The sequence below is a fragment of the Passer domesticus genome, chromosome 2, assembly GCF_036417665.1.
Source record: "Passer domesticus isolate bPasDom1 chromosome 2, bPasDom1.hap1, whole genome shotgun sequence".
Classification (NCBI taxonomy): domain Eukaryota; kingdom Metazoa; phylum Chordata; class Aves; order Passeriformes; family Passeridae; genus Passer; species Passer domesticus.
This window is the reverse complement of record NC_087475.1, coordinates 73,730,040-73,744,864: the sequence shown is the minus strand read 5'-3', so window position 1 is coordinate 73,744,864 and position 14,825 is coordinate 73,730,040. Positions and strand designations below refer to the sequence as shown.

At 38.0% G+C, this 14,825-nt stretch overlaps 1 protein-coding gene across 5 annotated transcripts in view; it reads left to right on the top strand.

Moving 5' to 3' along the window:
• Window positions 1-14,825, top strand: part of RNF17 (ring finger protein 17) — a 39,779-nt gene that overhangs the window by 120 nt on the left and 24,834 nt on the right. For 2 of the 5 annotated variants that reach the window (XM_064409311.1, XM_064409309.1), the window contains exons 2-13: window positions 271-352; window positions 962-1,053; window positions 1,726-1,784; window positions 2,717-2,772; window positions 3,997-4,096; window positions 5,135-5,215; window positions 6,578-6,675; window positions 7,467-7,638; window positions 8,930-9,006; window positions 11,188-11,301; window positions 12,451-12,542; window positions 14,087-14,248. In XM_064409311.1, coding sequence (XP_064265381.1) covers window positions 276-352; window positions 962-1,053; window positions 1,726-1,784; window positions 2,717-2,772; window positions 3,997-4,096; window positions 5,135-5,215; window positions 6,578-6,675; window positions 7,467-7,638; window positions 8,930-9,006; window positions 11,188-11,301; window positions 12,451-12,542; window positions 14,087-14,248 — 1,180 coding nt within the window. In that variant the 5' untranslated portion in view covers window positions 271-275. Of the gene's footprint in view, window positions 1-126; window positions 185-270; window positions 353-961; window positions 1,054-1,725; window positions 1,785-2,716; window positions 2,773-3,996; window positions 4,097-5,134; window positions 5,216-6,577; window positions 6,676-7,466; window positions 7,639-8,929; window positions 9,007-11,187; window positions 11,302-12,450; window positions 12,543-14,086; window positions 14,249-14,825 lie in introns of those variants that run through there. The other 3 variants (XM_064409308.1, XM_064409307.1, XM_064409312.1) reach the window with 3 other exon arrangements.

Here is a 14,825-nt window from a genome sequence, read left to right as displayed (position 1 = left end):
AGTAGGGAGGAAGCATCCTTTGAGTTTACGCGGTCAGGGGTGCCCAGCGGTGCCGGGTGGGTCAGAGCAGCTGAGCAGTGCAGGGCAGCCTGGTCTGGCCATTTGGATTTGCTTTTCAAGGAAGAAACTGGCGTGTGCTTGATGTGGTTTCTGCATCTGTCGCTTCCATTTTGCACTGCACAAAGTGATGTGGACCTGTAGTGTTGGCTCAAGTGATGAGCTGCGCTGTGTTGAAAGGTTGAAAGTTACTTATCCCTTTTTTTTAATTAGGCACCATGAATGGAAGGGGAGAGTTCTCCTTGTTGGATGATAGTAATAAAGAGCTTCCGAGACGGAGGATGAAAGGTGTGAGGTATGTGAATTTTGAGATGGTGGCTTTAATATTTTTAAGCTCTGACTGCGCAGTTACCAGGAAATAGAATGGAGAAAATGTGGGAAGTAATGTTTGTATTCTGCAGTGTTGTGAGACCGTTTTCCTGTGTTATGTATGTGAGTAAAATACTCAGTTTGTGTAAAGTTTCGGTATTTGGAGTAGGTTCGTGGAAAGAGACATTTTAAAAGCAGTTTGGTATGCTGTCAGATACTGTATCATACTGGTCTGTATGTATTTTTTACAAATTAGCTCTGTTGATTTATTCAGTGCATTTTAAATAACTATAATGAATGTGATTAAAACTGATTACATAAATTTATTCTTGCTGGTTCTAGTTACCTGAAATACTGCATGCCTAGCAGCTGTAGTATCACCTTTATCTTTGATTAATTCAGTGTCACAGAGCTAAAGTACTTCCCCAGTTAAGAGAGGATAACAAATTTTTTGTGGTTTGTTTTGTTAACTGCAGCTTCTTCATAAAATTATTTGATAAAAGTGGATGAGTTTAGCTCTGAAAGAGCTAAAAGTCAAAATTAGTTTCCTACCAGTATTCTTAATGATCCTAAATCTTTACTTTTACCTCTGAAGGCAATGTCCTAAGCTACTAGAAGAGCATTTTACACAGGCACGTCAGAGAAACGGTGATTTGTGTCATATGTCAAAAGCTCTCAGTGCGGAAGGTAAGGCTTTGGGATCTTTTTATTTCCAGCAGTTTTATTGTGTGCACTACTCACTGTTAATTTTCATTTTATATGATCTGTTAAGGACAGTAGATGGGCTGCTGCATTTGATTAACACATTGTTTATTTGCTACTTACCAGTAGCAAGCAAGAAGAATCAATTCCTTTTGATTCCTCTCCAGCTCCTTTTCTTGATGAAGTGATTGTCAAGTTTGTTCTAAAAGAAACCTCATTTTTCTGGGTTTTTCTGCATGAGTAACTTTTTTCCAAGAGTTGAAAAATTGTATGGGATGCGTAGTATTTATGAAGCAATTTTTTCCTTTACTTAACTATGCATTTTGAAGGTTTGGGGTTGTTTGCCTTTTTTTGTTCTGTGTGGTTATCCTGTACTGAATGTTGTAACAATATATATAGCTGATGTTAACAGATAATACCCAAATAAGTACACACAAGTCAGTCTTTGTAATTCTCAGCTAATATCTGTATTTTATATCTATCTGTCTGATTTCTATTCCTAGCTCTTAAATTATCTTATTAAAAAAAGTCAGGCTTCTAATTACTGTTGACTTGCTGAATACTATTTAGAAGACTACACTGATGATGGTGAGCTCCTGTTGTCTCATGGATTAGGATGTCCTACAGGAGTGTGTTTCTCTGTGCTTGCTTTTGCAGTGTTGCGTGGTGATGGGAAGGATGAAGGCACTGATTTGTTTTGTTTCTCTTCTCCACAAGTAAGTCGATCTGAAGCTTTCGGTTCAGCAGTCACTGTGGTGGTGTAAAGCAGCAATATTACAGGATCTTGTGAATTTTCACTGAGAGTGGTTAAAGTAGGCTCAGATCCCCTCTGAGCTCAAGGTCTGTGCTTTGTGACCACCTACATCCCCAGCAGGAGCTTGCTGGCATTTCTCATTACACAGCGTTGCTGTGTCGTGCACGTCAGACGTTTAGGAAGGTGTGTTCTTACAATTCTCATCAGTGCCCCTTGTTGCCAGATCTGTTCCACCCTCTTGTGTGCACACAGTGTGCAAGAAAGCAACTCATTAATATGTACATTTTCTGTACATAAAGATTTTAAAGATACTAAAAAAAAATCCCTTAATTTTGCCTGGTAGTGTAAGTTTTGAGGTTTTCTGTTTCTGCATCTTGAGCATGACTTTTGTGTGTTACAACATGTTAATGCCATTGTTTCATCAAAGTTTATATGTTGGACAAACATGAAATGCCTTTTTTTCTTCTTATGAAATTCAGTTCAGCATTTATTGCAAAATACAAATTAGTCAGATCTTTGGCATTGAAACCCTGAGATTAAGCCTTATAGAAAAGGTACATTGTAGAATTTGGTTCAGGAGTCCAGTATGTTACAAGGTTTGCATAATAATGGGGAAAATACTAAGTGCAAACAGGAAGTCGGGATTCCTTTTACTTGAAACACTTTTTTTTATCACAAATGTGCACTGCATGCCTACATATGTTCTACTTTGGAGCTCTTTCCTTAGACCTACTCTTGTACAACTCAGCAGCATTTACTTTGAAGCTTGGTCTAATTGAAATACTGGGCAGGGGTGGATACTGAAGGTGAAAACAGGTTTATAGAACACCTTTTCCTGGGATTTGGCTGTAGGCCTGTGGTTTAACTTGTTTTCCTTTTCCCCTCTGAATTTAGAGCAGAACGGACTTTAAATTTGGGCTGCGTGGCAGCAGCTCAGAAAGACAAGCAAGGTAAACCTTTATTAAATCTTTTCATGACTTTAAGTGCCAGCCTGGGGGAAGACTTGATCAAGTAAGTGATTCCAGACATTTTCCTTGGGCTGTTTTTTTTAGCGTGTTCTTTAAACTTCACTAATGTGTTGTTGGTATGAGTGTCTGATACTGTGGGAACACCTTGAGTACAGGTATGGTTGCATTGAGAGGTAGGGAAAAACAAATTGGTTTGGCTTGAAAATGTGTGAAACTGAAAGTTTTAAGCACTGTGTTAGATGGCTGATAAGAGTTCAGAGGGAGAGATATCTGCTGAATGCCAGGCTGTGGTAGGAAGGACTCTGCCTGCTTCCCCCCAACACCTGCTGATCCCATTGCTCCTGTTTTCATAACTAGTCACAGCTATATGAAGATCAGATACCAGCAATATTCTGTGGTCTTGTCAAATCTAAAGTACATTCACTTGTTTATTTGCCCAGTCAGTGTGAACCTGAAGGAAGTCTTGAAGTGGCTGTCTTCAGCCTGCAGTGTTATTACTGTGGAGATTGATGTTCATGCAAATAAGGATAGTCCCAGAAAATTCTTTCAGGTCTGTTGCATAGGGAACCTGTTCTGAAAGGAAGATGTTGGAAATTTATCTTCTGAGTTTTGGTGCACGTAACATGCACCAAACTCAGAACATGCTAACTTTGCCCAAAATGAAAGATTTCATGTGTGGCTGTCAGTCTCTGCAGCAGTGTTCTCCAGATCTCTCACCGTTGGTCAGACACAACAAACTGAGCCCAGGAAGAACAACACAAGGCTTCCCTCCTGGAATAAGGCTGGTTTATGCAGACTGCTTTTGTGGGAGTCTTCTCAGCTGCTGCAGAAGAGCAGCTGGGGGTCATCATACAATAAAATTTAAGAGCCTTCCTAACAGGTTGCCAGCAAATGGTTTTGGTGTTACTGGTCATGTGTTCTAAAGATTTTAACAGTAATAAATGAAAAATGAATCCTGGAATATTCATAGTCATGCATTTACTCTCACTGAGGATAAGAATCACTACCAGCTACTAAGGTTTTGTTTAAGGGGATTATAGTAAAAAGGAGATTTTTTTTTTTAAATGGGGTATCTGCTTTATTTGTGAATTCATCTGTTACATAAATATTTAATGATAGATTTTGAAATACTCCTGTAAAGTATTTGTAGGAAGTTTGGTACTTTATTGAAAATGCATAGATCTTCAATTTTTTTTTTGTTTGCAGGCCCTTCAGTCACAATATCAAAGAGAAAAATGTTCAGTACCCATTTTCTTCCAATGGTGGGCTGAGTGATGGATCAGCTCTAGCTCCATCATCTGACATGGTGTGTTAACATGGAATTTCCTTGTATTCTCACTTGGTTTGGTATATGCTTAGTTAATAGTGCACTTTGTAAAACAAAAAACCCTTCAGCCTTAACAGTTACTTGATACTGTTCTGCCTTATCATAGGGATGTGCAGCTGCAGTGTCCATAAGGTAACTTGACAAAAAGAGTGCAGGTCAGACCCCCCAATGAGATCATAGCTGAAGACTGTTAGTTCTATCCAGCTGCTGTGAAATGATGTATTTTGAATTTAGCTTTTCTTTAAAGATACCCCAGGCTTCACAACATTTGAGTTGGGGACTTCTTTATTTGTTTTTAAATTTGGGGCATCTGCCAAGGCTCATGTTCACATCCTCAAAACAGTAATTCAGGGCAGCAAGGTTGGTGGACAAATGGACCTCTTTTTAAACATTCCATTAATTTTCATAACCTCGTATTTCTGAATAGGTTTGTGAGGTTTTAGACCAGAAAGCACAAGTTATGGATGTTTTAAAGTGACTGTAAAGGAACTGTATATCCAGTGCCAGTCATGTTTTCTTCTGTGGACATTGTCCTGTAAACTGACCTTGCAAATGTCTGATGTGATTTCTTGGGTAGTTTTGTTACAGTGCCTGTTAAAGTTTGAAAATGGCTTCCCTGTATTGGCAAACTACTGAATGTTTTACTTTTGTTCTAGGCTGCAGTATTCCCATTCTTCAATCTTCCATGTTTTCTTTTCTCTGTATTAGTAACTTTATTTTGCTTTTTTTTCATGTACTGTTTTAATTTGGTCTTTGTACATGAGTATGCAGTTAAATTGTTTTGAAAAGCAAATTTGGAATCTGTTTCAGAAATACTACAGTGGAAATGTTGTCAGTGAAATTCAGGTGAGCCATGTATTTTGTGCCCGATGGCCATTTTGGAGCTGCTGAGAGTCTTCACATAGCTCATCAGTCATCCACATCAAATGCCTCTGTCAAAGTGGCAAATGGTTGTAGACCATCTTGTCTTTTAGTTGTGCAAGCAACTTTTATGTTCACTGGCAAACTTTTCCTCAGGAGAACAACACTGGGCAAGATATTGATGAAGCTTTGGGCATAGCTGTTAGTAATCTTGGCCACTTCCATGATGCAAGCAAGGTGGGTGAAATTTAATTAAATAAATAATGAAATAATCAGTCTTCTCTTAGACTGAAGGTTTTTGTTGCGAGTAGTCACGCATTAACACACTATTTAAATTTACTTTTTCTGCCTTTGTTTTGTTACCTGTTTTGTCTTTCAGCTGTTGATGTTATTTCTGTGAGTACACAGCCTTAAAGTCCAGGCTGCTGCCTGAGAAGTAGTCTGCAGAGGAGTGCACAAGCCTGTGCATAATTTGAAGTTAATAGGTCAATACATGTATTTAGCAGAACCATATGCAAGCCAGTCTTTAAGTACTGGGTTTATGTTTCCTTAGATCAGGGTAAAATTCAGCTTTTGTTTCTACTCTAGCAGCTACTCTAATTTTTTAAATCTGGTGTGCCTCTTTCTGCATTTAAAGGTGAAAAAGATGTTACGAGGGCAGCAGAAGTAAAAAATGCACAGAATGTGCAGAAAAATGTAATCAAGTAATTTATATGCACAGTATAAAACATAGGAAGAATCCTAAAATACCAGCTAATAGGTTTTGGGTGTTAGTATGTTTTATTAATTAACTTTTTAATTTTATCAATGATAATTAGTTTATTTAAACTTTAGCTCTTCTTAAATGTGCTGCATTTTACTTGTAAGATACACAGCATAGATGTATTTAATGTTTCAAAAACTTAGTTCTGGTAAATGTGGTGGGAAGTGTCAGTGAGGCCTGTTCTCCATTCCCTTTCTAATGGCCAGTCTTTCTGTTAAGCAAAGCAATGTTGAATTCCTAATTCATACACTGATAGCATATTGTAAAAACTTCCCGTTTCAGCAGCTATAATATAATAACTCATGGGTATAATATTGTAATACCAAGACTGTGGTTCTGCAACAGGTTTTCAACAAAGATTGAGAAATTGCCAAAGCAGTATTGCACTATTGAGATTTTTTTTCCCATAGTCTCTTTATTAAATGTAACTGTAGTGACAAAACTGATGTTTAGTCAGAGGAAGATTTTTTTTTTTTTAATTTTCCCTTTGTGCTCACAATGAGTTTTAAAAAACAGTGGAAATCTCAGCGTGGTGTTATCTGTGTATGGTGCAGTGTTTGAATGTCAGGTGAGGAAAGTGTTGGGCCAAGATCTGAGTCTTCATAGACCTAAAAGCTTCAGTGGAGGATTCAAACAGTGCCAGCTGACTCCAAGTTAGAGAAAACAGAGGGTTGTAATGAGCTATAAGTGGTTTAATGTAATTCTGTCTGCTGGGGTATCCATCACTGTCTTACTGTTCATTGCTTCTCTTCTCAATTTTAAAAGTAGTAGTAGTATTGTGAGAATAATAAAATAATAATGAAATAATGCATGTTTATTCGTACTGAACAAAATAGGTGCTGGAATACTTGGAGTTGAAAGTAAAGCATAAAAAAGACAAAGTTACAGAAGCTGCAGATAGAACACTTGATGAACTTATTACTCTTCTGTCAAGGTAGTAATCTAGTTTTGTAGTATGGCACGGGTGAGTTACTTTTACCACAAACCTCTTCCTAATTCAGGTGAAAGACTAAAATTTTGCTTAGAATTTTCTCATAGCAGTATTTCTAGTACCTGTCTTTTATTTTTACTCTTTCATTGTGGCATCTTGGAGCTGGTTTGCATGGTTGGAAAACACCAGCTTATGCTGCCTCTGCTCTTAAAAAGATAAGAAAAACTGCTCATAATGTTAATTTTCTGAAAAAGCTCAATTTTGAGGTTTTGTAATACTGTTATTAGTGGATGATAATTTTAACAGCAGGGATAGCAGGGGGTTTTTAATTTACTTCCTTCACGTTTTCAAGCTGATAGAAGTGTAGGGACACTTCATTGCTGGATTTTCACAATATTTATGTCTTCAGGGTGAGGGGAGAGAGATGTTAAAGCTCAGGTTTCCAGAAGAGCCTCTGAAGGGGATGGTCTTCAATCTTACCTTAGTAGAATTAATTGTAAGATTCAGCTGTTTATTTTTCAGTTGAATGTGTTCAGAAGGTTGAAATAGAAGAGTGGTCCTAATATTTAATTAATAAATGTCTTTTCAGTGTGAACTCTTTAACTTTTGTGGTTCCTCCACTTACAGAATGCATTTCCCATGCCTGTACTTCACACTGTTTGGGGAAGATGATCCTTGGGTGTGAGATGTATCCACTTTGTATTGTGTGGCTGGCAGCTGTGTTACAGTTCACATTTGAGTCTGTGCAGCTGAGTGCGTGTTAAATTCTGTGAAAAGTAATGTTTTTAATACAGGAAAAGGAAATCATTCGCAGAATTAAAGGAGAACATCAACAACTACAGTTCTAGTATTGCAAAAACTAAGGAAATCATCGAAGAGAAGAGGAAGCACTTGATTGGTGCCATTAAGACAGCAAAGGAATTAAAATTTTCACGTTCTCCAAGGAACTGTTGTGATCTCACTCAGGTAGTAACATTCCTGCACTGTGAAATAATTTATTTTTAAGGAATATATTCAAGTTTGAATTGAAATTTTGTGGTCCCAGTTTGCTTCAATGCTGACATTTTTTGGCTATTATATTCTTCCCCTGCTTCTTCACAGACACAGAATTTTTATTTGGTCTTAGTCACAAGTTACAGTCTGGTGACTGATACAAAGCACAAAAAGGTGGTTCTTACTTTGAGTTTGGCATCTGAAACGAGAAATGGAGGGGAGGATAGGAAAAGTGGCACAGTGCTGCTGATCAGTGAAAAGGTGGCGTTTGGATCAGTTCAGTTTCTCAAACCTTTTCCATTCTCCAGCCTTCTCACTGAACTCCTCCAAAATTCATAGCCACACTCACTTGATCCTCTTGGTCCCAGGCCTTTCCTTTTATTGTTTCTCGCCATCATATCTGCTGTTCATAGAAACCCATGCTACCTGCCAGGCTGTAGCAGAGCAGAGGTCCATCCTGTGAAGTCTCCTGTCTGGCAACAGAGGAAAGATGCTTGGAGGAAGCATCCAAGAAACTGGGAAAGTTGGGGGTTAAGGATTTTAGTATCAATAGGATACATCAGGCTCATTACACTGAATAAACATTACCTTATTCTGTCATAAGATTGTGGAACATTTTCTTTAATGTCATGGTAATGTGCCTGGGTGTGTACATATGTGCATTATATGTACATAGGCGTAGGTTGTGTCAGTGAGTTCCACTTTTTACTGTTTAAAATCAGGTAAAATAACTTGCTCTGTTATTTCAAAATGTGCCACTCAGTTATTTCGTTTGGAGCCTTTGTAATCCTTGTATTGAGAAAAGGAGCGAATAATTGGTCTTGTCATTCCTTGAAGAAATGTGCTTTCCAGAATCATCTACCCTGCATCTATTTGTCACTTTCCAGCTGAAGAAACTGAGTCTTCTGACCCAGAAAAGAAGTCTAGTCCTTCCTTTTTTTTCTGTCATTTACTTCCATCTCACCACTGTGATTTTTTGGGAACTGGCAGTCACCACTCTCATAGGCCTGTCTTTTTATGTAGAGATCACTTTCTCATTAGATGTTGAAACAAAAGGAGTATCTGACTTTTGCTTCTGTTTATATGCTTAGATTACAGAATCCCAACCATTAAGTCTTAATAAGGCAAGAAGACATACTTGAGAATTGGCTGTTGGCTGAACTCTCGGGGTTTTTACCATAAAATTTAAGGTCATGCTGTAGATAATAGGTGCTTGCCTAACTTCCTGTTTAATGGAGTCTAAGATTGTACTTCTTAATTTCAGATTATCTGTGACTTGAAGTTGCCTGTGGAGGCTGAGCTCTCACAAGTGATGAATCTAAAGGACAAAATACTTTCAAGGTAAATTACTGGAGTGGGAAGTAAAAAGAGGCACGGGTTATCTTAATTACAAAAACTGTTCATGGGACAGTTAAACAGCAGAAGTTGAGCTTCTTTACTTTCAGTGACTGAAAAACTACTACTTCAGGCATAAGTATGAACTCTTCACTAAAAGTAGGCAATAGCCTTCATGTGAGACATGGGGGAGAAAGCACATACAATTTGCTGAAATGTAGGCAAATACATGTGGATTTTAAAAATCCTTGATAGACTACTGCCACTTCTGAAATCTTCCTTTCCTTACAAATAGAAATAAATTGAGAGAATAAGGGCTTAACTACCTTTTTAGTGAATCAATTTTTGACCTTCAGGAAACATTAAATGCTGTTTCAGTTGCTGATGTCTAAAGAAAGTTGTGGAAAATCCCAGTTGCCATGCTGTTCTCACTGGAAGTGATTGTTGATTTCTGTAGCAGAAGTGAGTAAGAAAATAGGTCACAGCTGAGGTACACCTGACCCTGTGCAGCTTGGTCACAAGGCTGGTCAAGAGTGCTGCAGTTCCTACTGTATAAAGGCCACACTGGAAAATGATGGAGGGACAGAACAAAGATGGTGCTACTTTGGAACATCCTGGGGGCCCCTGTTATATTTCAGGATGTGGAACCACTCTGGTAATAGAGTGAGGGGTGTGATTCTGACTGGCACAGGGAAATGAAGCTTACCAAGTTGATTATTTACACGCTAAATGCAAACAAGTTTTGTACGATCACAGAATCAGTTAGGTTGCAAAAGGCTATTAGGAACACTGAGTCCAACCATTAACCTAACACTACCAGCTCCACTTCACCATGTGTTTAAGTGTAGTGTCTGCATGTCTTAAATCACAGAGTCATAGAATGGTTTGGTTTGAGTGGGACCTTCAAAGGCTGTGTAGTCCAAGTGTCCTCCAGTGAGTAAAGGCATCCTCAGCTAGATCAGGTTGCTCAGAGCCCCATCCAGTCTGACCTTAGATCTTTCCAGGGGCATTTAACACCTCCCCAAGCTGCTTGCTCTGCTGTTTCACCGCTCTTAGTGTAAGAAATTCCTTTTATCTACTCTGGATCAACATTCCCTTGGGTCAAGGGATACTGGTTTTAAACTGTTGCAGGAGGCTCTAGCAGAAAACTTGTGCCTGTCTTTCTGGGAGGTGCTGTGAGGTCTCCCTGGTGCCTTGACTTTTCCAGGCATAACAGCCCCAGCTCTGTTAGCCACATGTCTCCAGCAAGTCCCTGGGTGGGTTGTTCCAACATGAGACAAAAATTAGGACCCCTCCAGTCATGTCAGTTGAGTTCTTGAGATTGTTTTATCCATATTCTATCTATGAAATCCTCTTTTAGAAAACTTAGGCCCTGCCTACCAAGTCACTGCTTTGAAGATACTGACAGTGATGAATGGCAATTTCAGAGAAGCCTGTTTAAATGCATAATGGTAAACTCTCTTAACTTAAAAGAAAGCTGAAACATAATAAAATTCAATTTTTTTGCATTGGAAAACTTTCTGAGAAATTCAGCTGAGCAGAGGACAAAAGAGACCTGATGAAGGATAACTATAAAGGTATTACATACCTTGTGCCACTCCAAAATTACACCAAAGGTTAAAAAAAAAAACACAAGTAGGAGGTGCATAGAAATTGAGACACTTGCTGTAGACATAAAATGTTGTGGAAAAGCGCATATGTTCCTGAAGGGGTTTTCATTCATTAAAACTGGATAGAAAAGCTAAGGTATTTATTTAAGTTGCATACACAGTTCCATTAGACTAAATGTAAAAGTGCTTAAAAGATTTTTTTTTTTTACCAATGAAAACCATTCATTGGTAAAGAAAATAGTTAATAGTGTAGCAATAAACAGAAGCATATATTTTGGACTTGAGACAGTTTTGTTCTTTACAAAGGAAAGAAAATTCTTTGTCTCTGTGCAGAATAATATATTGAAAAACTGAGTATGGATGAGAAAACTGAGTGAATTTTGCAGTACTCTGTGCATAAGGGAGAAAGCATAAGACAAGAGTTTTTAAATATGAACATGAAGATAAATGAGCAGCCAAATCTGGTTTTTGTAGGAAGAAATAAACTGGAGTAGGTAATTAATCTTACTTTGCCCCTCCATGAATATTGTGCTGAAAAACACCATAGATGTCAAACTGTCAAAATTACTTATCAAAGTATTCTTGTCACCTTCTATAATATTTCTCTTCTCTTGAGCTTTTTCCTGAACACTTTGGAGATTACATCTTCATTAGAAAATTTGGGAGAGATTAAACGGGGAATGACAAGGAAGTAAGTATTTTTTTAATGAAAGATAATAGGTATAGTAATTTACCTGCTCTAGTGGTTAAGTATTTATTGGAGATCAAATAAAACAAAATGTAGGTGCTTGTGGAATTCTAAGAATTGCAAAGCAAATCTTTATATGCTAGTATTTAAATCAGCATTCTAGTGAGTCCAGTTTGTGTTTCAGTCCTGGCATTTTGGTTTTACTTGTGTTTTGCCCTAGTACATTTTGCTGAATCACTTAAGTTATCCAGATTTCATTTATGCTGTGTACTTTTCAACTTCGATTGGCAATTAATGATTTGACCATGGAATCAGGCTAGAAAAGGTGATTGAATCCAACTATAAACCTAACACTGCCAAGGCAACCACTAAACCATGTCCCTGGGTGCTGTGTTTACTGTGTACTACATGTAATAGAGATGTTAATCATTTCAGCACATGAAAGTGCATGTAAATGAATCTCTAATGAACCACAAGTACTGCAATTGGTAGTATTTCCAGTTCACAGTCTAAATACAGATTGTGTCAAATGCCAAAAGAAATTTCTTTAAATTACCAAAGAAAACCCTTTTATTTTTAAAATTACAATTGCTTTTATATTATTTGGGGTTTTTTGTTGTTGTTTTGTTTGTTTCTGTGGCCTTTGGCTAATGCTTGAAAAATTGGAATGGAGTTGCTGTTAGGGCTGTTGTAGTTAACACTGAAAGGGCTAAAAAAGATTTATTGCATACTGTAATACTTGAAAAGCCTACATATGAGAGTGAGTAGTAACTGTTAGTACAAAAGCATCTGATATGCCTTTTTTTTTCAACATGAGCTATCTTATCACATTATGAACATTTTTTTCAAAGAGTTAGTATCTGTACTTGTGCTCTCTGATCATCTAGGTGGGAAGTAGCTCTTGAAGTAAGCTGTGCCCACAGTACTGTGTGCTGTGTCTGTGTCTTCCTAGGATTCAGAGTTTTAATACTGTTTTTTTGTTGTCTTGGTATTAAAAAATGTAATTCAGTTTATTTCCAGTGGTCTTATGAGGTGGGTTTTTTTTACGTAGTGTTGCAATTCTTAATAAAAGCTCTGCTTTGACTTGTGCTTTTCTAGAAACGGACTGAATTATGTTAATTTGTTTCCAAATAAAATTTTTCCCAAATACAGTGAAGATAATGGACAGGACACCCTTATCCTTGATGACCAGGAAGAAACACCTGATGTCATAATAGAAGAAATACTGGAAGATGACTTGGAAGGTAAGTGTCTTAGTACCTCATGCTTGCTGTGTTCCATTGTTGAGTCTGATCCTATATTTGAGTCTTGTATTATGCTGTTGGCTCATGCAAGTTCTTTAATCGTGTCTGTTTCAATTCTTTTGTGTTTTTTTTTTTTTTTGTTCTTCTGTTTAGCTTATTGAAAACTTTATCACAAGCCAAAGAGGGTTAAAAGCACTATCTGCTATACAATGATTTACTTTGACTTGTAGTTATTGCAGTCCCCTCAGATTTCCTGTCATTGGCTCCTGGAGAATTCTTTTCTGTCAGTTACCTCAGCTTCCTGTATCTTCTCCCAGGCCATTATCCTATGATATTTGGCAGGAACAATTAGGTTCCTCAGCTTGTCAGGTTTTCTCTGGTTTGCACTAGTCCATGAAGGGATCCTTCCCCTCTGTTAGCAGACTGAATCTGGAGTACTGTGTCCAGTATTGAACCCTGTGGTACTGAAAGTCACTGTCACACAGGAGGGAGTCCAGCAGTGCCAGGCTGGTGTGCAGGAGGTACTCAGGGTCTTACAGGTGTTTTCCAGCCTTAATAATTCCATGCTTCGTTATGTAATACAAGATAGCTGACTCATCACTCTTTGGAGATGGTGACCAGGATGACCCAAAAGAGGCTGTGTCCCTATAGGGGAAGTCTTTCAAGTCATTCAGACTTTTTGTTCAGATGCCATTTTTTACACTGGAAATGGCCAAGAGAAATCTTGGCTCTCTTCTGGATGTGGCGTTTCCTAAACTTGGAAGCACAGTCCTGGATACCTGCTCAGATTGTTTCAGATGCTGGGTTCTGTGTAGTCTGTCACCCATGATGTGTTGCAGATCAGAGGTGGCAGTGCTCCAAGATGTTGGGAATCCATCTGGTTGGTCTGCCCTGATCAGTCATGCAGGTGACATTCAGTCTAGATGATGTTGTCTCTCTTCTTTGCAGGAAGCTTTGTGGTATAAAATACTCTTGTAAGAATTGGATTGTGGGGCTTCTAAAACCCTCTGACCCATTAACAACCTTTGTTGAGTAGCTTCAGAACAGAAACCTGTCTTTTGTATCCCTAATGGAGGGAAGTACCTGCAGTTCAGAGGATTTGGATGCTTAGTCACAAGTCCTGTCTTACATAGGGTCATCTCTTGGCTACTTCCTTGGTGTTTGTGCACTAACACTGAGTAACTATAGGACTAAAGTGCTTAGCATACCTGTTCTTAAAGGTAGAAGTCTTAATCTCTAATTTGCTTTCTATGTCTTTGTTAGAGGCAATGAAAACTCTGAATTACCCACTTAAATTCAGGCTAGCGCTTTGTGAGACAGTTTTGCTTTGGAGGGTAATATAAGGGAGGTAGCTCAAAAGAGCAACTTCATCAGGAAGCAAACATGGTAATAGTTTGAAACAAGTATGACCAGACTTGTCACATTAAAATCTGTTTGAGGTAATATTATCATGATTAATGCAACATAAGCTCAATCCTATGCCTGATAATATCTGTTGGATTCACTTGGAGGGTGTTTAGTAATTTGTGTTATGTCTTATTCAGGTTTGACTGAATTGGTGTTGGTAAGCCATGTTATAAATCCATGCCATTTCTATATTCGGAGATATTCACAGAAGAAAGAAGCATTTGCTTTGCAGACAAAATTAGAAAACTTCTGCTGTAGTAAGAGCTCCTATCTCTTGCCTTCAGACATTTTGGAACTAGGTAAATGGTTAATTTCTAAAAGTCTACAGAGCTTAAAATACTGCCTTGCCAATATACCTTCCTCAGTATCATGTTCTTTCTTTTTTCTCTCCTCTCCCCACTCCTATATGTGGTAAAGCAGTCCTTATTAAGTTCACTGACTGAATAGAAACCGTTCTAGAAAGAAAAATGAAAGACAATAATACGTTCTTAAATCATTAAAATTATTTCCTAGCCCACATGTTAATAGTCTTACCTACTTATAATATGTTCAGAAAACTGCTGAAAGGTATGTAAGAACTTTTTATGTCAGTGGGGTTTTTCCCACTTTACTCAGCTATAGAAAGTTTCCTAGAAATGACTTCTTGATAACCAGCCAAGCACCTGCCAGCCTTAAAGGCACTGTGTTAATGAATGTGAGGGGAGCTTGTGGTGGCTGCACAGACAAGATTTACTGTCTTTGTGTTTTCATTGTAGCAGTAGCACTTTTACTACCTGTGTGGAGGGTGGGAACAGGGAAGCATTATGCAGAACTGTAATAGTAGTGTCATTGTGAAGTACTTTAAAATAATGAATTTAATCCTTTTTTATTTGTTTC